The sequence below is a fragment of the Charadrius vociferus genome, unplaced genomic scaffold, assembly GCF_000708025.1.
Source record: "Charadrius vociferus isolate BGI_N301 unplaced genomic scaffold, ASM70802v2 scaffold593, whole genome shotgun sequence".
NCBI lineage: Eukaryota > Metazoa > Chordata > Aves > Charadriiformes > Charadriidae > Charadrius > Charadrius vociferus.
This window is the reverse complement of record NW_009647739.1, coordinates 2,056,579-2,081,904: the sequence shown is the minus strand read 5'-3', so window position 1 is coordinate 2,081,904 and position 25,326 is coordinate 2,056,579. Positions and strand designations below refer to the sequence as shown.

Genomic DNA, 25,326 nt, shown 5'->3' with positions numbered 1-25,326 from the left:
CTGAAATAGTCTCTGTAGAACTGTTTGGAAATACTAACTTTATATGTACATGTCTTAGTGGTGGGGATAGGTATATTCTGAAAGATAAACAATTAATGCCCTTAGTTTTCCAAGTGCAAGGCTCATTATTTCTGTGACAGTAATTGAAGGCCTCGCAAGCCTGCAGAGCACACATTCTTTAGCTTAGTTGTAAAATCAGAAGCTCTTGCATGAAGTCATGGAAGTGTCCTGAAACACTGCCAACGAGTCTTTCAATTATTTTCTTAAATGCATTTATCTGCCACGCTGGAGGTTATTCATTTTCTGAAAATAGACATTTAAAGAAGGGAAAACGTGAAGGTCCGAGTACCGTTATTCGTAGTCTTCAGATTTGCAATACCTGAGCTGTAGGAAGCGCAGCCTGTAAGAGCAGTAGACTGTGTGCCTTGACGATTAATGCTCCTAGATCTTTGTTTGATGGAGTATAAGTGTTTCAAAGGGTAGATGATACACAGGGAAGATTATCTGGGGAACATTGCCTTTTCTGCTAGCTACGTTAGTATGATATGCAGCAGTGTGAAAGGCATTACTATTCTAAATGGGAGAGAGAAGCGATAAGCCTGTTTAATTCAACATGTATGATTGTCACAAACCCCTTAATCAGTTGCTTCTCATCTTGCATTCTTTGCTTAATTTCTTGGCTTTGAAATAATTTTCACGTGAATGCTGCCTAATATGTGAATGTTTGCTCTGAGCATTAAACTCTTTTTTCTAAGTACAGCATCTCTAAGAACTCTACTAAAAAGTCAAGTATAGGTTAGTATAAGGCAACATTTTTAAAAAGTACTCAAGCATTGGTTTGAAATTGGGCATTGTTTAATCACTTTAAATCAAGGCTTTTAGGAGTCAGACTCACTTTAGAATTGGGTGCTAGAAAAGGGACTCACACAACTGCAGAAATGAAAAATCAAGAGATGAGTAAGTGCTGCAGTGCAGCCACTTCTCATTGGGTCCATTAAGAAATCTTCAGTGGAAGACTATTTAAAGGTGCAATTTCTAAAAGGATGGTGTTCCTTATATACAGTAGCGAGCACGTGTTTCTCCTGGCGTAATGACACAAGATGGGACTAATGAATCCTATATAGGTACACAGTTTATAGTTTGCAAAAAGGTTTGACAGATTGAACTTGTTGTCTTTAAGAAATCCTGTCTTAAGAAAGATGACCTTTGCTTCTGTCTCATTAGCTCTGAGTTTATATTCTGAAAGCACAAGGTGACACTATGACAGCACAGTGAGAACCTCCAGAGAGCAGCCAAAGAGACTTTCATGCTCTGTTCCTTATGATTTGTGACTGGTTTCAGCCTTCTTCAGTGATTTGTTAAAGCTGAAGAACCCATTTTTGGCTTGTACGTTAAATGCCAAGTTTGGTACATAAGCGTGTGACAAGTTTGAGACTTGACCCTGTAGCGAAGCAAATGAGTTTCAGGGTAGAAGCCAGGAGGTTGCAGTAACCAGTTGTTCAGTGGAATTTGTGAAGATTTCCTTTCTTAATTATAAGCACCCAACTCGGCCTTTCACTTGAAGTATGAAATTTGCTCATCAAATGAGAGACTTTAGAGCCAAATGCTGCTGTTTTTTTCCATCGCTGTTAGGTCTGAAAATGCCGGCGGAAGGCAGTGGAGCTGTGGTTCTTTCTAAGTAGCCAGTGTTGAGGGGCAGCCCTTCTTCATTTCACACCATCTTCCCCGGATCCCTCACAGACTTGGTGAGGTGCTCCGGAGATGACAGGGATGGCATCCTCTGGCCTTCCCACCTAGAATCAGGTGGGCAGAAGTAGAAGTGCAGTTAATTCTGACTTTGTGTGGCGAATTAGAGGTTTGTCTGTAAATATCAAATGAGTTGCCATTAATCTAAGGTTACTTTTATTATTTTTTAATGTGAAGATTATTGATTTCCATTGCTTATTTTCTTTTGACATTGCGTGGCTAAGTAATGGATGCAATTAATTGCACGGGCAGAGGGATTGTGCTATTAAAGGGCGGTAGGAGAGCAGTATGGTTTATTTTTTCATTACATTTTATATCCTGAAACCTGTTGTGTATATAAAATGCATCGACAGCTGTAATATTGTTTTAATGAATTTGAAAACATGGTAGTTTTATGTTCCCTGAACCTCTCCCCCTCATCCTCCCAGTCCATCTATTTCCAAATATTTAAATGAAGAATCTTGCTACCGAGGCTTAGACAAACTGATGATATATCTTGTTTCTGTCCTTCATTTTCCAGTAAAAGAAATACCACCATTTGGCACTAATGGGTTGACTAGGTCCGTTCTTACAGCCTGAGCAGCTTTTGGGGAAAGATCATTGGGAAAAGTGAAGTAAAGCTCATTATTTCCTGTAGAAATGTTGACTCTGATTTGTGTCACAACCTTTACTTACTTTATTTGAGTTCTTTTTGCGCATAATTTACATATAAACTGTGTAGAAGAGCCTTATACGCTAGATAAATTTTATTGTTTCAAGTCATGGAACGCTTTTTTCTAATAAATTGCGTTCTGAATGAAAACAAATGTCAGCCAGGGAAGAGTTTATTAGCGGAATGGTTCTGTTAGATGTAGTGTAGATACATAGTGATGTAAATGCATGTGCATGTTTATTGGGAAGAGTTTGAGTCTGTATTCATTTTCTTGGAAATGTGGTACTGTGCCTTTCTGACGCCTTCATAAATACATTATATCCTCACTGAATATATAGTTCTTATTTATATGTAAACTACTTTCAAAGTTAATCTATAATGTAAAAACCCCTTTAATTTAAGAATAGCACAAGAAACAAAACCTACAGGTTTTCATTTCTGAATTCAGGTTATGATGCTGTTTAGTTAAGATTTTTGTGGGGGGGAAAAACCAATCAAAAACTATACTTTTCTCATCAAATGAAAATCACGAATGTCATTTTTGGTTTAAAAAAGAAATCAGATTTTTGTATTTGAAAAAGAAGAGGAAGGCACTACCTGATTAACAATCCTAAGGCAGCAGAAAGCTTACATGTGAAGAGAAGTAATTTTGTTCCAGGCCTGCAGGCAGGAAAAGAGATTCCCTTTCTTGCTGGCAGTGGATCCCAACTTGTGCGGTGGGTTGTGGAGGGGATGAAGTACAGATGCTGCATGTGCAGGTAACTGTGAAAATGAAGCTTGGCTCAGTGAACTTTGGGGAGCAATTCAGCACTAAGGGGGAAAGGGATGAAAAGCCTTACTTGACCACAGGGTCTCTGGAATTAATTGGTGATTTCCAATGAAGCTGTGTTGTTTTTAGACCAACTGTGGGTGAGCACAGTGTAGGTTGTTGGCGTCCTATGGCAGTGCAATGGTGGAGACGCTGAATTTGTCTTTTAAAACACATTTAATGCTTACATTTGCAAGATAGTTTCCAGTTTTACTGGTCCAAGTCTTAGAGCGTAGAAATTGCAAAGTTGGAATTCGTAGAGTCTGGTTTTGAATATGCTGGTTCCTAGCACTCTGTAATTGGTTCTTCATATGTAAAATCATTGTCAACTTGATAGATGTCAGCACCGTAGAGGCGTCGATGAGTGGATATTGGTACAACACAATGAGATGCCCAGCTGAAAAGCAAATTCTGTGTGTGGAGATGTATGCCTTCATCTTCAGTGTTTCCTTTACTGCCAGGGGAACTTCCTCTGCATTGAATTACTATGTAGCCTTAATTCTCAGAATATTTACAACTAGCTTTGGAAGAGTAACTAGACACTTTGAGTTCCTGTTTTCTTTAATCTGTTTTCTGGCTTTTTTTTTTTTTTTTTTGGATGGGGAAGGTGGAGGTTGATTTGGATTTGAGGTGGGGATGGGAGATTTTGTTTGGATTTGTTTCTCTCTCTTCGTACACTATGCTAAATGCTTATGATGATTAAAAGAAGAAGTTGAAAATACCAGTGCTGTGATTAAGCCTGTCAGGCCCAAGATCAAGAGAAGCAGCAATAGAATTAATGTCAGTACTCAGGCGAAATGCAGCACCACTTCACTAGGCATTGACTTTGGGTTTCACATCTGGTGGCTGCCCCTGGACATGCACAGCTATCGGCTGCAGTCTTGTCAGTGGCCAAAAGATGTTGGAAAAATCAGTGGTCCTCTATAGCCTGTAACAGCCGGTGATGCATCATTCATGGGGAAAATGGCAAGATGAATCTTTGCCGCAAGGGAGGGGTGATGAGGTGATCCAAATAATTCTTTAGCACAAAATAAAGCAGTAATGACTTTCAAGGTCAGTTGTGCTTAGTTGAGGAAGGGCGCTCCTGAGTTATCATACATTGAACGTCCAAAATCCGAAAGGAAGAATTCGCAGCTATTGATAACGCCTCAGCGAAGCTGACTGACCCTGAGTGCCTGCCACTTTGCATCTGCCAGAGGTCCTGTGGACACATTAGCAGGAGCCTGTCAAGAAGCTGCTTTGCTTAGACTTGCGGAATTATTAGACGTGGTAAGATAATGAAGCAAAAAAATTCCAGAATAAAACTGCCTCTGTGCTGGTGGCAGGCATAAAGATTTCTGACCTTCTCAAGGTTGTTCTCATTTTATTTACCTCTTAATTAGCTCTCAGCCGTGTGAAACTGAAGAAAAATGAAAATAATCTTTTTTTTTTTTTTAATGTACTTAGCTCGTGCTGAAGACGGGCAACACATTGGGTTTGTTTTCTAATGCTCCTCTTGGCACTTACTCCGTCTGTGACCTTGAACAAACTGTTTATTCCCTCTGTATCCTCCTGTGTAAATAAAGTAATTTCTGTAATTTTGTAGATTAAAGCCTTTAACAGCCAGATGAAGTATTTGCCAATCTATGGAGGATAAATTTCTAAGCACAGGGTATTGCTGTGAGCGTTATTGTTGTGTATGCACACAGTCTAAGCTTGTCGCAAAACTGATGGAAGTCGTTGAGAATGTCTTTACTGACTTCGCTTTGTGAAACGCTTGAATTAAACTCTTAGGAGAGCCAAAGGTGTTTAGATCCAGCTGTGGAGCAGAGACAGTATTAGTTACAATGAAAAGAGTTGCCACTACGGCCATTTAACTTGGATCTCTTTATTCCCAGCTTTTTGATTAAGAGCCCTTCTCCCTGCCTCCCCCCTCTCACGCTGTTGTAGCTTGCCGCCTGCTCTTTCTGTAGAGAGGTAGATCTGATTTGAGTGATGGCTGCATTATTCACTGCTCTTTGAAAGTTAACTACAAAAAGTTATTTTATTTGTAACGTTGGAAACATTTTCCATCTGCCAAATGTTAGTTCTGGGTAGGAGAGGCTGCCTGGGGGAGGCTGATAAACTAATTTCTCTCATTTCCTGTGCTTTGGCTACAAAGTTGCCACCCATCAGGGAGGAAAAAAAATCGTCTAGTAGAAATTTGTAACCTGGAATTGCCAGAACTCTGGAGAATTACCTACTTTGCTTCAGATTTTTTGAACTGTCCTGCTTCAAACCAAAACCTAACCGATCAGCCTTGAGAAAAGGGGCTTTTTGCGAAGTGGGAAGCCGTGTAAAACTGAAGCCAAAATTAAACCTTGCAATTGTAAGATGTATTTGAATCAATATTGGCCTATATTTTAGATTGCTGTAACCATAACCATGGTTATATGCTGTGTGGATATAACACTTGTGGATATGTGTTTTATGTAACTAATGATTTTGTAGCAAACTTCCCGTTAGTATTTAGCTTGGACACATAGCATCAGCTATAAGTTGCTGGGTGGAACATTTCTCCTCGCAGTTTGGGGACCAGTTATGTCAATGCCTTCAGGATTTTGTCGACTAGTTGGAAGATCTGAATTCTTGTAGCTCAGTTCTAGACTGTTTTGAAAAACCATTCTAGCTTGGCTGGGAAGAAAATTGCATTTGAACCATCTTTTTTTTATGTCACAGCATTTGTCAAAACCTGTATGACTCTGCAAGAAGTTCCACTTAATTGGGCTAAATCAGAAACGGTCTTCTGGATACCTGGTGAGGTTTTGGTTATTCGTTATTTCTAACCTTCCTTCACGAGACACAAAGTATGTGTCTCAAAGCCATGTCAAAATTTTAATTACGTAAGAGGAAAATGTGCTCGCTTAAATATAAGGACAATGATTTTAGCTATTTTTAGCTATTTAAAATGCCCTTTTTTCTGCCCAAAGAGAGCCACCTGCTATTTCTGTTGCTGGAATACAACAGCCACTCCACTTACTGCTGGTTAAGCTTTGCTGGGAATGGAAACCTGGCTTGTATGGCAGTGTTTGCTGAAGTCAAAGGCTTGATGTGAATTAAAAGCTTAAACTATCTCTTTAGGTGGTATTGCCGCATACAGAATGCCTGCGACTTTGCACGATGTCTCCATGTATCTTTGAGGTCTGAAAGGTGCTGCTGAAAAATATACTCCTTTTTGTTGCTTTTTGCCCCCCCCCAAGACTTCCTGAAGTTTTCTTATATGTTATCTATAAGGAAAGGAAATACTATTTCTAATTTTGTTACAGGAGAATAGGGATAAAAGTAGAAACTGAAAAGATTTTTGCCTGACTGGGTGTCTCGCCTTTTTGATGACCCTGCTCTTTTTCCCTTTAAAAAACAGAAAGCAAGCTCCTGCCTGTCCAAAGACATTTCTATCTGTTTATGTTAGGAAATCCAGTCACAAACCTAGCTTTTGCTCTGCTAGAAGAGATACGTTTCTTGTCCTGTTGCCAGACTCTGGAAGAGACATCACAAGCCACCTACTGGTTAAGGACCCATTAAGTGACACCCTGTAATCCTGTGGACTAATCCAAGCTTTACCAATGCTGCGTGCGAAGAAACCTTACATGAAGTAAAAGAAAGGTGAGGGTTTTAAGGATGTAGGAACATGTCAGCACAGGCTGGGGTTCATAAGCTGAGGGTAATTCAGTGGAATCAGCTCTTGAACCTGAAGACGGGTGGACCTGCTGGAGGGGTGTGTGGGGAGGGAACATAGCAGCCTGTCAGAAAGGGTTTAAAGTTCCCTTTCGTGCCTCAGCATTTGTAAGGGGTTTCTTCTGTCATAAAGCATATGTTCAGATTACTTCTTATCCGGCTAGGCAGGCCTTCTGATTCTTTTTGGTCTGCAGAAAAATTATGCTTTCCAGTTGGTTCTTCATCTCAGATCTTGTGGCACGCTTTTTATGCATCGGGATAGCCGGGGGGTTTCAGGCACTGTCTTTGATTGAGGGTTCTGTGTTGCTGAGTAGGGAGATGTCTCTCTGGATTCCCTTTGTGGACTGCTGAGATGAGCATATGAGAAAGCAGCATAGCTTTATGGGAGCCTGGAAGCAGCAAAATTCTCAATTAGCTTGAGCTCTCATCTCTTGAGGTGGAAAATAGGCTTTTAGGAAGTATCAGATTCCTTCAGAAGGTCTGGATTATTTTTAATGTCCCTCCTGTACCTTTGTATTCATATATAACGATGCCTAATTATCCATTCCCTATATTGGCCAAATGTGATCACAGTGTGTGTTAGTAAACTTCCTGAATAATAAACTCTCCAAAAGGAGAGTTTTATAGCCTACATAGACAGCAGTAGTTGGAAAACTCATATTTGCATGGAGCACGGGATGTAAAATGCTTCCTGGACTAAGACTGAAGGCAACATACAGTGGCAGCGAGGCGGGAACTTTCGTATGCATCAGGCTTACGAACTCCTGAAAAACGAGGAAGGATTTAGCCTGCGGTCAAAAAAACATTTGGTGCAAAGACCATTATGCTGGAAAAAAGCTTTCATTTCTGGTCCTTATCACAAAGAAGGTGTTTAGAAACCTCTACTAGATCTCATGCACATCAACGTATATGTACATTACATCACATTTATCGTGAGTAACTTGTGCGCTGGTCATGCTTAATTACTTGTCTTGGTTCCTTGCTGCAGTTCAGAAGATATGTGCATCCATTTATCCATACCTCAAGCATGCAGGAAGCTGGTTTATCAGTTTTTGATGCACAATGATGGAAAACCATTACCAATTGAAAATGCTTCACTGGGCACATTTGCAGAATGGTTTCGCTGTAGTGGCTTCTTGTTGTTAACAGAGTATAAAGCTCCTGGGGGAGAAAAGTCGCAGCAAAGGAAGTGGTGGGGTGCATTCGCAAAGATGGCAGCGTCCTGTGGCCCCCACTTTTTGTGCATTTGGCTTTCTGCATGGCGACGTTACTGTGCAGCAAGGGAGCGTGTGAATTTAGGGTGGCTTCAGTGTCTGCATTGACACTGCAGCACCCAGGGAGGCAGGAGTGTCACCAGGGGTGGGATGAAGTGGAATGCATTACCTCTTACACGTTAGCACGTATGCTCAGCAGGACAATGCCAAGTAGCAAGCAGACTCAAAATCTGCATTTTAGTTCACTTTGCAGGAGCCTCCACGTGTAGACAAGTGCCAGTATCCCTGTTACTGCCTGGACAGTCAGCTTTGAGAAGGTCTTCAGCTTTCAGCAGAAGGCCAGGTGATGGTACAGATACTTCCCATTCCCATTTAAGCTAAACGAGCCAAGCTGCGACTGAGTCAATAGAAGTGCTTTCTTGGAAGTCCTCCCAACATTTTCCTTCATCGGAGGATTCTGAACCAGATTATAACATCTTGCATGCAATGGAAAGGTACAGTGTGCCTCGAAAGTGCTGTTTGCTGCTACCAGTTTCTGCTAAGGTCAGAAGATGCCAGGAGCTGTTATCTTGATCCCCTGCCAGTATGTGGTCTGTGGAGCCCGTATGCTTGGCAACGTACCGGTTCCCTCTGTAGTGCTTCCTGCTAATTCTTGATGCCTTTGGAGAGTTTTGCATCATTTTCTCAACAGTTTTAATTGTCAGTATAGAATATTTCTTGTTTGATACTTGACATGTAAGTGGGCCCGAATCCAAACTTTCAGGAGCTTTTATCTGGGTCTTTTTGTTTGTGGTGGTAGGTTGGTATTTGGGAAGATGACAATGCTGTACTGTGCTTTTTTTTTAACATGCGATACAGGCACCTAAATATACACACACAGTCTTATTTCAGATGTCTGAAAGTGTCCAAGACATTTGAAGGGGGCTGGCAAATATAATACGGGATTTGAGGCATACCTGGGAGATCAGACTGTTCAGGCAATGGAGTCACCTGCGTGTTACCATGTATTTCAGAGATTGTGTGTGTACCCTAAAAGGTACTACTACACTTTGAATAAAAGATAGGTATTCCCTAACGATCCTGGAGGGGCAGAGAAATCCCTGTGTTTCCACACCCAGGAAATTTGAGGCTGCAGAGTTTTGTGGAATAGATCTTTAGTGACAAGTCCTGTGCTGCTTTTCTGCATTTTATTTTTCAAACAGCTTTTTTACATTTAGCTGGGTATTTGGTAGTAAAGCTACAAGAGGGTTTGGTAAGGTTACTACCTCTGTATTTGTATCCTACAGAATGCCTTTTGCTGAGCAAGGTAGAACTCCTCGTTAGATGAACCAGTTGCTTCGCTGTCCTTTGGCAGAAAGAAGCTGCACTGCGACACTAAACTGAGTGTTTTGAGAATAATGGTAACTTGCGGTTCTGTGTCGGGCTGAATTCTCTCTGCCAAAAGGTGGTTCCTGCAGCAAATGGCCTGAACAGCAGCTTGTTGCCTCTTCCAGGAAGCTGATCTGATTCCTGTGGACAGAACTTTGGGCTTCTGCTCTGAAGATCTGCTTTGGCCTTCTCCCTCGCTGGTGTTTGACCCAGGGGAGCATCGCTTAGCAGGGATGCAGATTTGAGACGAGTAAATTCTTTAGACAGATGGGGTTTTGAAGGCGGTAAGATCAGTGTTATTTCTTGAAATGACTGCAGGACAGTTTTGCTCTAAGGAAATTTATCTTCACTTTTGATGCCAAAACTGGTGCAATTTGGGCAGAGCTGGCTTCAGCGCTAACTTTCCATGTCCTGTGGGGAACGTCCTGTCAGGCTGTGCTCTCTTCTGCCTGATTGGGCAGGCAGCTAGTCTTTGATTAGAAATCTTTCTTACTTTGTAATGAAGTTCTCATTTCCAAAGAAAACAAAGTTTTCAAGTCTAAACCAGCCAACTAATTTGTTAGTGCTTCCAGTTGGCTTTGTCCAAAGATTCAAAACTTGAAGAATTAAAGTCTCAGCCCTTCCATGCAGCATCAAATATTAGTCCAACCAGGGAAGATAAATAATGCCAGTAAATGGTGTCTCTTGCGTGCCTTCGTGTGTTTTCTTTAATAATTGTCAGCTTTAGTTCATCAAAAATAATTTTACACTTGGCTTCCTTGATTTTTAATTAGTATTTATCATGTAAAACTATAGCCAGGGAGCTCTTGGACACTTTGAACAGGAAGCGCTGGTAAGTGGTAAACAATCAGCTTGTTCATGAATACCTCTCTGGTTTTGCATATGTTTGTTTTCTCAAGTTGTAATTACCAGGTGTAGTCCTAAATTGTTCTGCTTCTTACCTCCTCTTGCCTTGATAATTTTTTTCTATATTTTTCATCTCTCCCGAGAACTCTATTTTTGATGGTTAATTCCTCTTGTGTATTATAATGCATATTCTGATTAGTACACCTAATTGCAAAGAGTACATTACTTTAAAAGGAAATGAACGTGGCCGTATTTTTCAGCGCTGTTTCATTTACACACGTTTTTTGAGCACGAGGAATTGTGAGTACAGCCGGTGACAATGTAATACCTGGTATTTGGGCAAATTTAGGCATTTGGTTTTGCCTTCAAGTACACAGCTTATTTGTATCCACAGATTTAAGCGTGAACAGAAGACCCTTTGTGTAAAGCCAGATTTTAAAAATCTCAGTTGTCGTGCTACTGCATATTTTATATTGGGTAAGAAATACTAGTGAGGGTGAGTTGGGCTGGAGGGAAAATGTGCTTTATTTGCTCGTGTGAGGAGTCGGAGATAGTCAAAGGGGTTGTGTTAAATTAATTTTCTTTAACTTGCTAATGGCTTAACAATGTTTAAATCGACCAATTTTGGTATTTTAAAGTAAATCCTTTTCCTAACGTCTTCATAATCTTCGTGGAGTAGTTATTTTTATCCAGGCATATTTATGCGAGCTGCCTTCCTTTTAATTCTCTTTTATATGGCCAGTTGCAGCGTCCTTCCTGGAAAGAGATGTTAGAAATAGAAGTTTTCTCTTGGAGAGGTTAACAGGAAATGGCCCAGGGACGGATACCCAGGGAAGCTGTTACAAACATCCATTAAAAAAATTGTCAACAGTTTTGATACCCTCAACATATATTGATTTTCCCATTGTATTTCTATTATATGTTACTATTTTTTTCCATTATAGTTACTATATTTTCCACTCACAGTTACTACTCCAAAGTGTCAAAATTGGGTTAATGGCACTGTTTGTAGCAGTGAAATGAAAAATGTATGTACGAATGCAGAGTCTTAGAGAGGAGCCGTGTGTGTACAGAAGCTGTAATGGTCCACTTCGATTCTGGTCTCGGTCTGCTGCACTGTGAGGAGGTTAACTGCCCCTACCTTCTCCTTTTCCAGTTTAGCCCTGACTCCGCAGTCTGAAAATACAAATTTCTGCTTTTACACTACTCTTCCTTGGCCTGCCAGATCCTTCCAAGCAGATGTGACTGTAGGACTCAACCTTGTGTAGAAAATGATGTGGATTCCTGCGTAAAGACTGTGGTCTGTATGTGAAACTTCTGTGAGTAGTCGAGGACAGGTAGAAGAAGAAAAGACATTAAACTTGTATAAATGATTCCAACTTCAAAGGGTAGATCCTCAGAAATTTATCTAAAACCCATTGGTTACCCTGACCCAAGACAAGCTGCAGGGACTTGTACGTGTTCGGTGGGTGTTTTACCAGGCTACTGCAAGGAAATTGGTAAGGGAGTTGTTTATAATTAAAAACTAAGGTCCTTGCTGTTTTGGTTTTTTTTTATCTCTTTTGAAAGTGGGAAGGAAAATCATTTCCTTCTCCCTGCTGAGTGATAAACCATTTTGTTTGAAATGTATTCGCTCTGTAGCGGAGATCTCGCCGTTGCCGTCAGAAGAAGAGAGTACAGTTGGCAGGACTGTGTCTGCACCAGGCTGATCCTGGCTGCTATTTCAGTTCAGGCAAAGTCCTCACAAATAAATAGGCATTTTGTTGAGCTTGTTAAATGCATAATGTTGGCAGAATAGCTACTGAGCTACATTATTCTTGGCCAGTCTTCCTCCAAAAGTGTCTACCTGTGGAGTTACTCAGGAATATGTATTGTGCAGACTCTTCGTGTCTTATTTTCAATCGAATTAACTTTCTGCTGCTTGGAGCTTGTATTTCTGTGTGGACAGGGGAATGTTCACAAGCGCTTTAGGCAGAGTAAGCTGTCATTGCCGCTAACAGATGTAGCTCCTGTCACTATCCCTAGCATAGTATTTCTTCTATTTCTTTTCTTGTGCCAGGAAAAAAAAAAAAAAAGCCTTCATGCAGCACGTGGCAGGCTCATTCAGGGAGCTGATCCAGCAGAGAAATAAGCACAGCACAAAAAGCTGATTTTTTTTGGCTGGATGAGCTCCCTGATTGGGTTCACCGTGCAACCCCCTGAACTTGAGTTGGTGGAGAGCGAGTTAGGCTGCCTCTGCTAGTACTTGCCTGTGCAACCTGGAGTGTCTGGCATGGTAACTTAACAGAGTAATTGTATCTGCTGCCAGAATTCAGCTTGTAGTAGGCTGGGTGCAGCCTCTTGCAATGTGTATGAAGTGTTTTTAGATTCTTAGTCAGATGTTTTCTACAGAGATGCTATTTCCATCTTTATCCACCTGTTACCAAACGGTTTGCCAACATAAGATGATTTTAAGGACATTTAGCTGCAAAAATCTCCCTCCCGTCATCCCAGTAGCAAACAAGTAATCCAATGTTTTCATATAATGACCAGGTCAGTGTTGTGAGACACCGTACAGACAAGTGCATGCTGAATATCCCTAAGCCCATCTGCCCCCAAAACTGCCGAGGATGGAAGAGGGTTTTTTCATCCTTTGGGATCTAAATAAGGATCACTGTTTTGATGAGGATTCTGAACTACTTGGTTATCAGAATTGGAGAAGCCCATACATCTCCATCATCTGACTTTCATATGGGCGTAGGAGGCACGGGCTGACTGCCCCAGCTGCCTGGATGAGTTAGATGGATTCATTGTGCTGGTTTCTCCACAATTTTTGTGACACTTGCTCATCCACCTGCACTATTGTTTTCATGGGTCCTGTTGTAAAGACGATGAAATCTTCTGTGCTACGTTCCATACCTTGTTCAACATGTAATAACCAAAAAATCTGCATTCAAGAATACTTGCACTTCAGACAGTAGCACTTACCTTGTTTTGAAAAGATGCCTTAATTGCTCAGTGTTAATCTCAGCCTCACTTAACTGACTTTTTCATCATCTCCTGTTCTTTAAATCATCTGAGCCTTGGTGAATAAACACTAAATCCCCCTCCACTTACTATGCAGATGATCATATCATTGTTGTTTGGCCACCCTCAGTTCTGCATATATTAGTTCTTTTGTGTAGTGTTTAAATATACTGTTGTATCTTTATTTCATAGGAAGCAAGAACAGAATCTATTGCCAGACCTTTGGAGATCAATGAGGCTGAGAAGATGATGAAAGTTGCCATTGACTGTGTTCTGGTAAGCAAAATGATATTTATTTAATCGCAAAATTATCATTCCTCTCCTACAAGAAGAACAGAGCTCTTTTTATAAACATCCTTGGGTTAAGAGTGCTAAAGCACACATCTCCTTCAGCTGGCTGGACCAAGTAGTGCTGCACTCCTAATGCAGACTTTGGTCTTTAGGTAACATCAGATGTGTGAACAGAAGTTCATCAAGGCAGAGAGCAGTCTGTGATGACTCCTTGTGTCGTGGTAATGAATATGGTCACTGATGATCCTGATGGTTTATTTGGGAAATCTGTTGTGTTCAAAGTGAACAAGCCTGTTAATTGAAACTGATAGCTTTCCTGGCAGAGTGAAGGAGGTGTCTGAACAGTGATGACTGAGAGCTGGCAGTCAGAAATCACAGCCTGCAGCAGAAAGGGTAAACAGTAGCAGTGCTACTTAGGAGAACATGTTAAGACCTGCTCTGCTTTCAGACTGTTGCACGGTATAACTGTGTTCATTCAATACGGAGAAACATTCCTCCAGTTGATGCATCAAAGAACTGCACTTGGCCTCCCTTGGCCTTTCTCTTAAGAGAAAATGACAGAAAACCCCTCCGCATTTTAGTCATATTCCCTGCCTCTGTTAGGAGCTCAGTAGTCACCCCAGAAGCTCTAGAGGAAGGATAAAAATTGCCTAAATCAGCACAGAAATCTACATCCCACCTACATTGCATAAGCCATGTAAACTTCGCAGAGTCAGGGCTGCACGGCATGTGCTTGGTAGTTCGACATGTGCTGATACCTCTGGAGTTGTGAAGTTGGGCTCTGGAAGCAGGATGGCTGAGCTGGCCAAGGGGTGAGAAGAACTGGCACTGTGCTAATTAGCGCCACGCCAGTACATCGTTATGGTTCTTGTTTTGGAGGACCTTTTGTCTGTCCCAGTCTTGGCCACACTGTCCTTGCTCCAGTGCTTGGGTTCCTGTATTTCTGAACCATTAGCTGCACTCACAGCCACTGTGCAAGTATGGTGGTTAATTAAATCCTAGTGATTACCATAAGTTATTTAACTGCAAACTGCATCCAGTCCAATTGTATAATTACAAGGAGTAGAGTTCCAGATTTAAACAGCCAGTGCATAATCAATAGACACTCCAGGCGATCCTTCCTTATGTTTCTGCTCCCACTCGCGGTCTATATAAATTCTAAATGTTGTTAATATGCAGTGCTATTGTGGGCAGTAGTGCTAATAAACTAACAGCAGCCTAGTACAGCAATTGGCTTCTTGGGAAATATCAATAACACGTACCTCAGCTGTTTTAGTTCTGGACCAGTTAATGAAATGACCTATTGTAGCTGAGCAGCACCTAACAGTTACTGCTGGAATTTCGGCAAGTGTGCAGTCCTCTTTCTCTCACTCAAAAGACTCTCGTGATTTCCTGAATGTCCTCAGCTCACTGTAATAAATTGGAATATTCCCACTTCCCCCTTCTGGTTCCTGTAGCATGTGTTGCAATGTTCAGGATGCTTCCCAGATTTTGAAAAGATGGATAAGGCAAGACTTAGAAAAGGATGCAGATATTTGGAGAGAGTAAGTTCTTTATAAAAGCGACCTTTATCTTGAAGATAACTTTCCTTGCCTGGCCGGTTTATGTTCTAAGTCATTGCTATAAAGTTATTTGATAGCCTGAGATGTGAGATTGTACAGAAGAACAGTCAGCATCTGAAAGATAATTCTAATTATTCCAGTGCAAGCCATGGTTCACCATCCTTCTCTTTTAGGAACAAGTCCAAAAGACTAAAGACATGTTGAATAATGTGGCTTTGGATGAAGCCAATTTGGAAGCCAAGATTGAAAAACGAAAATTGGAACTGGAAAGAAGTCAGAAGAGGCTACAGACGCTACAGAGTGTTCGGTAAAGATTATGAACTGATTATGTACTGCATAAATAAGAAGTGTTAGCTTAAATGATGGAACTGTGCATTGTTAATGCTTAGAGCAGGGAGGAGGGAAGTCTGTAATGAGACCGAGATGATGGTCTGCGGAAGAGAGAGGGTCTCTCCTCTAGAAGTGTCCAGTCTGGATTGTAATTCTTCATTTTTCTGTTACCATGTATTTGAAATCTGAATTTCAGGGCTGTTAAAAGTGGCCAGAATATTATTTGTTGAGGTTGCTTAATTGCTGCTTGAGCTGTACAAAACGGGCAGGTAGCATGTCTTTTCCTTTGTCATTAAACATAGGCTGTGTCAGGTAGTTCTGCTGAAAACGGCAACTGGTGCAAACATTCCCTCTGTTGCCAGAGGCTTCTAGCCTGCTTAGCCACCAATTAAAAAAAGTTCATTATGCATCTCTTGTTAGGATCAGTTCCTCTAGGCAGTGGTACAGCCTACCATAAAATCAAGATGTTCAGATTCACAGTTTGGTTTGATTTCTTGCCCTTAATTAAACTGCAGGTTTATACAATCTGCAAGATCATGCTCTGCTTTTGACCTAATATGAAAAATAAAAAAAATTAGAAAAATGAGTGGTGGGAGGAATGACATTGATTCACGTACACATTTGGATCAGTAACACTTTGGAGGAAGTGTATTGGGTCGATGTGAAGCATCAAAGAGCAGTAGTGTTCTTTGGGGTGCCACTGTTAGCTCTGTAGTATAAGGACATTGTCACTTACTGGTGTCAAGTCCAGTTATGCTTGTAATGATACAGCACATTCTTATAGCAAATAAGTCTCTGGCAAAGTAGGTGGTTTACCAGCCATGCTACAAGCTAGTTTTTTGGAGTCATGGAACAGCAGGACAATTAACTTAGTTTTGCCTGCGAAAGGGGCCAAAATGCTGCTTTTCTGCCTCTTTGAAAGGAAATGGTAGTGGGTACGCAATAACCTTTCCTTTGCTATATGTAATTTTTGCAGGATGGTTTAATGAGATTTTCTGTCGTATGCTTTTAGTCTCTAAAGTAGTGTGGAACCTTAATAACAAAAGGTCCTTTCAGGTTAGTTTAGTAGACGTGGAAAAGAAGCTGCAAACCCAAAAATGCTTATTTCAGAGTTCTGCGTATACAGGTCAATATTTCGCTGAGTAGTTTGTGCTTGTTCTCTCCAGGCCTGCTTTTATGGATGAGTATGAGAAGATTGAGGAGCAACTGCAGAAACAATACAGTATTTATATAGAAAAATTCCATAATCTGACCTACATGGAGCAACTCCTGGATGATCATCGTAGGACAGAGCAAGAGATGTTTGAGGTAAAACAGCTTAGAAATGCTCAGCCAGACTGTATATCCTGTAGTTCTTGGCCTTATAACAGAAAATGGTTTAATACCCTTTGCCAAAGCAGCGCATTACTAGTTGTAGAGCCGGCTCTGAGTGACTGGCAGTTTACTGACAGTCCAGTAAGTGTGACTGCACTTGGACAAGCATGATAATACAGCTTTATTTTTGGAGTTATTGAAGTCAAACCAGTGTAATGGTAAATGCCCCTTTCCAGTCTCTGACTCCCCCAACTCATTTTCAGTTGACGTTTTTTGTTCCTGAAGAATGTTTTCAGCATTTCTAATCTTCCTTTTGCTACGTACAATGTATGTGCTAAGAGTTATTAGGTGCTTATTTTTATCTTCTGCCAACAACTGATGTATAAGGATTTCTCAGCACAAGGCTCTTCAATTTCCTCATGGTAGTCCTCTTCAATGAAAAGAGCAAAGAGTATCAGTGACAAGATCAGATATGCTGGAATCCTCACTCACATAGACTTCAGTTTTGTTTGGCAGAAATTTTGTTTTCTGTTGACTTGCTGAATTCTATCAGTTCAGTGTGAGTCTCTATTTTGTATCCTGCTGGATAACCCACATCTGTATCTCGTCTTGCTCCATACTTTCCTTTGGATGTTTATTGGGCTGCAGCGCTTTCAGCCAACCTTTCATTCAGCTTTCTGTAGCTTCATGTTTTACTTGGTGGCTTTTCATCCTTCTCATGGTCATTACCCAGTGTGTCTTCTTCATTGAAAGCACGTTTCAGTGAATGACCTTAATACTGGCGGGTGTTCTATACTTTGAGTTAACCAAGTGCTTCCTCTTTCTGGGCCGTCCTATCTTTCATATGCAGATCATGTTTTATTTTGTCAACACAACTTACTCTTGTTCCTGGCAGATGTATGGGAGAGCTGTGCATAATGTTCCTTCTGTCTGGCTATGACTGCGTGTTTTGCTTTTGCCATGTCCGTATGTGCCTACTGATGTGAAAACAATGTAGTTTGACCCCAAGTTTTTTAGCCTTCTCCTTTAAAGTATTCATACCTGTGGTGAGTTATAGTAAAAATTTTTAGACTGCAAATAAGGATCAGTAACTTTATGGCCCGCGTTCTTTTATGATCTGTCTCTCTTGTATCTGTGAGATATCTTTTTGGAAAGCCTTATCATTCTGTAGAACTGAGTGTGCCGAGCAGCCTGCCCTGTGACAATCGCCTGCGCTCTGCTTCTGCATGTCTAAGCCTCACTGTACAATGTCCAGGGGGCTTCATAACCAGGCTTCAGGCCATTCTGCAGTCTGGAGACAATAGGGTAATTTCTATCACCTTTCAGATGTAGGAAAAAGCATGCTGTATTCTGCTGAGAAGGTTCAAATATTTTGCTGCATTATTTGCTTGAGGGATAAAATAACCTGTCTTTTAAAAGATAATATGGGCGTTCGACAACCTGTTAATCATTGTGAACCAATTTCCCATTAACCTCCCTTTTTATAAGCACTGTCTCTGTAGACGTTATTTCACATATTTCTAATCTGTAGTCAGCTCAGTATTTTCATGTGTCTTGTTTTATAATGTTCTAGTTCTTCTCCATATATTTGGCCAAAAAAAAGCCCTCAATTAAATCATAATCTTGAAATGAAGCCTAAAATCTGATTTTTTTCCCTTCTGTTCAAATGCCACTGAGACTTAATACCAAAAGTAGAAATGTTTTGAACTGAGCTACCTGAAACTGTTTATAAATTCATGCACAGAAGTTAGTAATGAGTTGGCGTACAGCTCTTCAGGGGATTTTTGTTAAAAGATAATAAGATGAAGAAAAAGCCTTTGTCATTCAAGTCTGTGCCCGTGTTTAGAATATGGAGAGCACTTTTTATTTTCCTTTTTCTCCTTCTTTGTGTGAGACACCTGGAAATCTACCCATATGGTTTGGCTTTTCATTTACTGGAATAAGCAGGTAACGATGTTTCAGCATTGTGCAGAATTAAAGAGTATAAAAGCCTGTGACAACAAAATGTGTTTTTTCTCTGCACACTTCTATCACTTGTTATATGCAGTATGTGTTACCAGGCATCGGAACCACAAACATCTTTGCAATGCGGTTTATGCTACAAGCAAAATGCCAGCAGGTCTTCTGCATTTGGAATGCGTTCTGGCCGTGTCCGGTGGTCTGTATTTGGGTGTCTCTAATTGTGACCTCAAGTGATCAAGTTACTTGTGCTGAACCCTCTGTCTGTTAAATCCATTGTGTTAGCTTAAACCAGCATGAGGTTTGCCTTTCAAATCTAGTTCTACAGCTTGAGCCTAACCCTGAAAGTACCCTGGGATCATTTCATTTCACTTCATGTATATTAGCTTGTTAAATCATTTCCCTAGGCAGTGTTTGGGAAGACCAGAAATAACAAAAATAAAAAGGGGGGGGAAAGGTACATTTGACGCTTGTTCTTCACAACTGGAGAGAGGAGCATGGGCATCAAGAACAGCAAATTGGGGTATCTAAAGATACTTAGAATATTTAGAGGATGAGGCTGTAGCCATATCTTTGTGGGCAGCAATACAGTGGTGACTCAGGTGGCTGTGATTGCTTTGTTGTAGATGCTGTTGCTTTGGTAGAAGAGGCGGCTATGCATGTGTCTTTTCAGCCAGACTTTCAGGAGTGCTAGAGTCCAAACTGTTCTTTGAAGTCATTATGAGATGTCAGTGCTCAAAATCAGGGTCCGAGACTTGAAAACTGAAAGAAGATGAAGAATCTGGGTCCCAACTAAATCAAGAGACGTGCTGGTGCTTTCCTGTTTCCAAACCAGTGGGAGGACTTGTTTATTTTTTTATTTTAAAAAGACTGTGCACTATTTAATCCATTTCACATTAATCTCTTGCTAACCTGGAACACCAGGGCATTTCTCTCACTTCTGTCAGTCTTGATCTGCTTTTCGGGTAGTGCTTCATTGCCTTTGGCAACTTATTGGTGAAGCAAATCTGTGGGTCATTCATTCCATGCCTGAAAAAAGCCATTTGCTCCAAACTGATGCTGTATCTTGTCCTGAAGTTCATAATCTCTGTGTCATTTTTCAGAATCAACAGAGAAAAAATAACTAGGATAATTGCATTTAATCCACTTTAATACTCTCTCTCCAACTGTCAAAAAACACTGAAAATTATGTTGATTTTTCTCCAGCCCTGATTTGTCTTTTGTTCCACCAAACAAATCTTAATTATCTTCTGTAGTAGAAGTGAGAGTCAATTCTTCTATCATCGCTGTGTATTTTGTTAAATAGCTTGCCAGGAAAAAGCAACAGCAACGCAATTAGATTAAGCCAGCACTCCGTGTGCTGTTCAGTACTGAGGACTGATTCCTGGACCCCTTTCCTTGACTAGGTGCGTGTTTTTAGGAGGAATTTTTGTTCTGATTGAGAGACTGTTGCTGAATAACGAGACTAATCTCTAGTGCACTTAGACTCAAAGCTGTTTTGATACCCTGCTGACGTTGCGCAGCTAATGACCTGGGCCAGAGTGCATTTCCTAATTAGAAAAGTGATTTAAAGATTGTACCCAAGCACACAATTTTAATTAAGTGACATTGAGCTGTTGAAGCACTCCAGCCTTTCCAGACTGCGGAGCTCGTTTGTGTGGATTTCTTTGGTTTGTTCTCCCATGTGGTAGGTGTACAGTTGCATGGGGAGGAGCGCTCGGTAGCTCCTGTTGTTGAATTGAGTTTCCTGTTCCCTTTGCCTCCCGGTGTCTGTAATAATTCAGAGCAGTGGTTGGAGAGCAATTTGCAGGAGTCTTCAGCCAGGCACTGGACTGAGAAATCTCTCTCTGTCTTAAAAGGAACTGAAAGGCTTGGTGTTGAGTCTGAACCAAATGAACGGCCAGAACTGAACAGTTAATTGATGATGAAATTACCGCCTGCAGAGCACCTGCCTGTTTGGTGTGGAAGGCCTTTGAAATGTAAGAAAAATATGAAATTACTTGTCTGTTATCAACTCTCATTTGCGGAGATGTCAGAAGTCCTCACACGACTCCTCCTTTGAGTGAGTTTCTTGCCCTTATTGACAAACTGTCATGCACTACTTATTATTGGATCCAAGGAGTTTAAATAAGGGTCTTATGTCTTTGCAGTTTCCTTAGCCTTTTTTCATTTCCAGCCACCTCTTTTATTCCGTTTCTGTTCTCTTGTGCTGCTCGTGGAATTAATCCATCTTCTTGCATGTCTGTGCAGAAGCAGGGATTTATGTGCCACGTCTCCTCAAAGACTTGTTCTTATTTTTCTACTTTGTAAAAAGATTCAGCGCGCTTCATTAATTTTTATCCTGGTTTTGAGACAGAATTGTTTCTGATGTTTAAACGTGAAAGCTATTAGAACTTTGGCTGCTCTAAAAATCAAAGTTTCAGGGGTTTTCAGATTTGGGGGCTGAAATTTTCTATGGACTATAAATGAATGCCTCTCTTTTAAAGAACACTACAGCCTAATACAGTTCAAAAAGGTGGTTTTGAAACTAGCTTGTGTAATGCTAGAATAACTTGGCAATATCCTTTAGCATGTGCCTTTTCTCTAGACAGAATATGCTTATTCTTTCTTTACTTCTCAGAGGACATCCCTGAAGTACTTTCTTCTTCAGCTTCTTTCTCCTAAGGTATTTTAAGACTGCATTTATGCTAGTGCTGTGAAATCTCAACTAAGGAATACCATGGAGTGGTGGACACGTGGAAGAGGGCATTCTAGGGCACTCAGTCATTATCTTTGGTTTGGGATGGCTTAAACCATTTTTGTTTTCATCATTACGGTATTACTATCAGTAAGCAGTCTATCATGATTAAGCAAGGAAAAGCCAAATAAACAGACGTTATTGTGACTTTCCCTTTGCAACCCACCCTCCCCAAATAAAATCCCCTCTTCATTACACTAATGTTGTGGCGTTTTTTTAATCAGAGCTCCATAACTGAAGCAGATGCTTTATTCTGAATGTGCGATATCTGAGTTCTTCTGCACTCTGAGATACTCCTTAGTTGTGCTGCTTTTCGTGTCTTTTTGCACTGAGCTATCCCATTTGAAATATTAAATCTAGACATTCCCATCGCGATGTCTGCTGAAATAGCCAGACAGAAGGTTAATGTGAAAAGGGGTTGGTTACAGTCTTTAATCTTCTAGCTAATGTACATTTGAATTATGACTGGTAACATTTTTATAGGTACCAGGAGAACACTCCTGGTCCAGTGTTACAGAATTATACTGAAAATCAGATGTAAAAGTAAGTACAGGCATCTTAATTGTTGATTGCTTCTATTTTGGCATTTAGTCTGGTGTACAAGTATGACAGTATTGGTGCACTGAGACACACAAATCCCATAATGGAGACGTGTGGGAAAAAAAATAGAGGAGGAAGGGAATGCACAGCGAGAGAGTGGGGTCAATGGAGTATAGGACAGAGGAAATTGCTGGCCTGAGAAATGATGGTCGCACAAAAGGAGAAGATGGAGATAGAGAGAAGGTGGGAGGGCATGTGAAGACTGTGTTAGAAAAGATGGAAATGTTGCTGTGTGCGTTCATTCCACTGAAATAAAAATCTGTAATCTCCTACCAATACCATGGCAACTCAACGTAGACTCTCAAAGGTACCTCTAAATGCCCTGCAGTAGTTGTGTGTGTACCTGCTCCTGGTGCTTTATTGACACTGTCTCCCTTTAAAAGCTATAGGAAAACTTTTTGGGAAGTGAAAACAATTGGCATCAGCTCAATGAATCTCAATCAGATCCATCAGCTCAGTGCTCGAAGATCTGCGTATTTGTCAGGATTATCTTGACGTCTGATTTGCCAGAACACTGAACAAGCTTGCCTTAGGATCCCAAATTTGGGGTCATTTGATTCACAGCCTCAAGTTCTTCATGTCTGACAGACTTTAGAACTTATTTTTTCACAGACTTAGAGCTCAAACAAGAATTGATTAAAACTCTAATCATCACTTAGTTTTTCTGACCAATGGAAACATTCATATTCTGCCTTCAGCAGCCCATGAACTCCTTAGCAGAAGAGGTAAAGCAGCTCCTTGTGCACCAGGGCTTGGTGCTATGCTTGGATATGAACACCCTGCACAGGTTACTCAGTCTGCTTCTTTCTTGCTGCTGTAAAACTGTGCTAATTCTGTTACATATTAAATACTCTGCCATTGAGGAAGGAAGACGGAAAGAGTATGTACTAAGTTTTGCAGTGTACTAGGTCAGGGTTTCCCTGTCTCGCCAGCAATTGCTTCTGTGAAGTAAGAGAGGTAATGGCTCTTGTGGATAGCGTAGCCTGGAAATCCATGAATGATTTTCACGATAGAGATCAGAGAGTTTCTCATCTCTCATACTTTCAGTTCTTAAGTTGTCTCACTGAATTTATTCTGCAGTGACACCACTGCAGAAGAAACACTGCATGAAAACAGTGTCTATTTAGTGCATTCTGAATGTACTGCCTTTAGGGTTTAATTATTCTCTCTATCCAGTTTTATTTGGTAAGAGGATAGAATAAGTGGATTGTTCACATTATGGTCTTTTCTGCCTTTCCTGTCAGCCTGCATTATGCTTTTGAATATTCACAAGTACTTTGGATGTGTGAATTGTGTAACAGAGATCTAGCTTGAAATTCACTCAGAGTAGGAGACAATGAAATCACTTGAAGCAACATTGATCAAGCAGACCGGCTGGGGTTTTTCCCCCCAGAGATCAACACATAAAAATCATTATGAGAAACCTTTTACTAGGTTTGTAAAAAATAAAGAATTGGTTGAAAGAAAAAAAAAAAAAAAAAAAGAAAAATGTAAAAATGTAAAAATTACTCCCAATGTTTTGCAAGTGATTTGCACCAAATGACATAAGTAGGAGATGTTAAAATGAGGTATGTGGAATTTAGGAGGTTTATGCTGTGCTACTGCACAAGGTACTTAGCAGGAGAGAAAAGTAGCTATGAGACTAGCGTTTTGATTTGCACAAGTGTGCGTAATCTCAACATGAAAACCTGTAAGGTTTGAGGTTTTTTAATGTTAAATAGTAAAATAGATCTCCATTGCCTAGCTGTGTAGAAATAATTTCTAATTCAATTCTGTGAAACATGAAAGCGAAACACTATGCACGTATGAACAGTAGACCTCTCGGGTAAGTGTCCTGGCAGAACCCTTGTCTAACATCCACCTAGCGCACGGGCTGGCAGTGTGAGTTCCTGCACCTTGCACACTCATTGCCTTCTCCTCTGAGAGCTCCAGAACACTGTCGGGATTCTTTGAAGATTATTCTGATATTGAGAAACCAGTCGGCCAAATTGCGAGCCATATCATTTCAGAAGCATTGCAGCAGGGTCAAACATCAGGACTAAGGAAAGGTAAGAAATCCTATGCCAAACAGTACACCTTTCTACCCGGAGACTATGGGTCCTATTTGTGTTGCTAGAGTTCCATTTACATTCTCATTTGGGCTTATCTTGGGCAAAACGTAGTCCTGAAATCAGTGGGAACCTCCACTTTAGTCCACTAGAAACTCTGAGAGCCTGCTTCTTTAAAATTTGTTGACCTGGAGAGCTGTATGCCTGCCTCCCACTCAGGCTTTGTTGCGTCTTTGAGAGGACTGATGAGAAACCTGACTTGATCAGAGCCCAGCCTGTTAAGCAGGGTCTAACTCCCTTTGGGAGTGCTGCTTTCACTTCACACGCCTGGTGGTGGCCATCTTCTAACAAGAAACAAGGAATTCGTATGGTACATCCTACATCTCAGTTCCTCCTCAACCACAAGGATTTCTAAACGAATGGCTCCTGTTTCTTAATCTGTAGAGTAGGCTGGAATGAAGTTATCCTGTATCCCTACTACTAAAGCTGGGTGATTATGTGGAGAAGAACACAAAGTTATTGAAACTAGAGAAGAAGGATGTGTCAGGTGAAACCTGATGTTGTTGTAGATCAGTGGTTGCCCAGCAAGTGTTACCTACTTCTTTTGTATTAAAGAATCATTGCCTGATGCATGTGAGCAGTCCTAGAAACAGTGCTTGCCATTCCCTTTTAAAAGAGGGATTTGTCTGCGCCATTAGTCATCTTTACTTTGTTCTTCTCTACCCCACCCCAATGAGATATTTAAAAACTGCTTTATCTCGGTCTTCTAAGCTGGTAGCTAGAGCACTGTCCTGGCGAGCAGCAACTAGGACTGTGAATGTTCTCAAGCTGGAGAAATCATAAAAAGCAGATCTCTAATTCCTGTGCTAGGGCTCTAACAAGACTGTTAGAGGTGCTGCCTCTTATTCTGGGACTTGAGTGGTGGGAAATTAGAAACTGAATGTGTGTCAGCCACCCATAGAAGAGGTTCTCTGCCGTAAGAAACGTGGGCTTATTTGAGCTAATTGATCTTAAGATGGAAGGCATCAGATTCCATTATCAATTCCTGGAACCATCAAGTTCACCAAGAACAACTACTCTTTAATATAATAAACACTCTCCTTGAAAAGAGCGAATAATCCTGACTCCTCTTCAAACACTTAAGGGTTTGTG

At 40.8% G+C, this 25,326-nt stretch overlaps 1 protein-coding gene across 1 annotated transcript in view; it reads left to right on the top strand.

The window, feature by feature from the left end:
* CLUAP1 (clusterin associated protein 1) overlaps positions 1 to 25,326 on the top strand; it is a 70,551-nt gene that overhangs the window by 7,680 nt on the left and 37,545 nt on the right. The window contains exons 5-7 of the mRNA XM_009881943.1: positions 13,526 to 13,609; positions 15,360 to 15,493; positions 16,683 to 16,824. Of these exons, the coding sequence (XP_009880245.1) occupies positions 13,526 to 13,609; positions 15,360 to 15,493; positions 16,683 to 16,824 (360 nt within the window). The remainder of the gene's footprint in view (positions 1 to 13,525; positions 13,610 to 15,359; positions 15,494 to 16,682; positions 16,825 to 25,326) is intronic.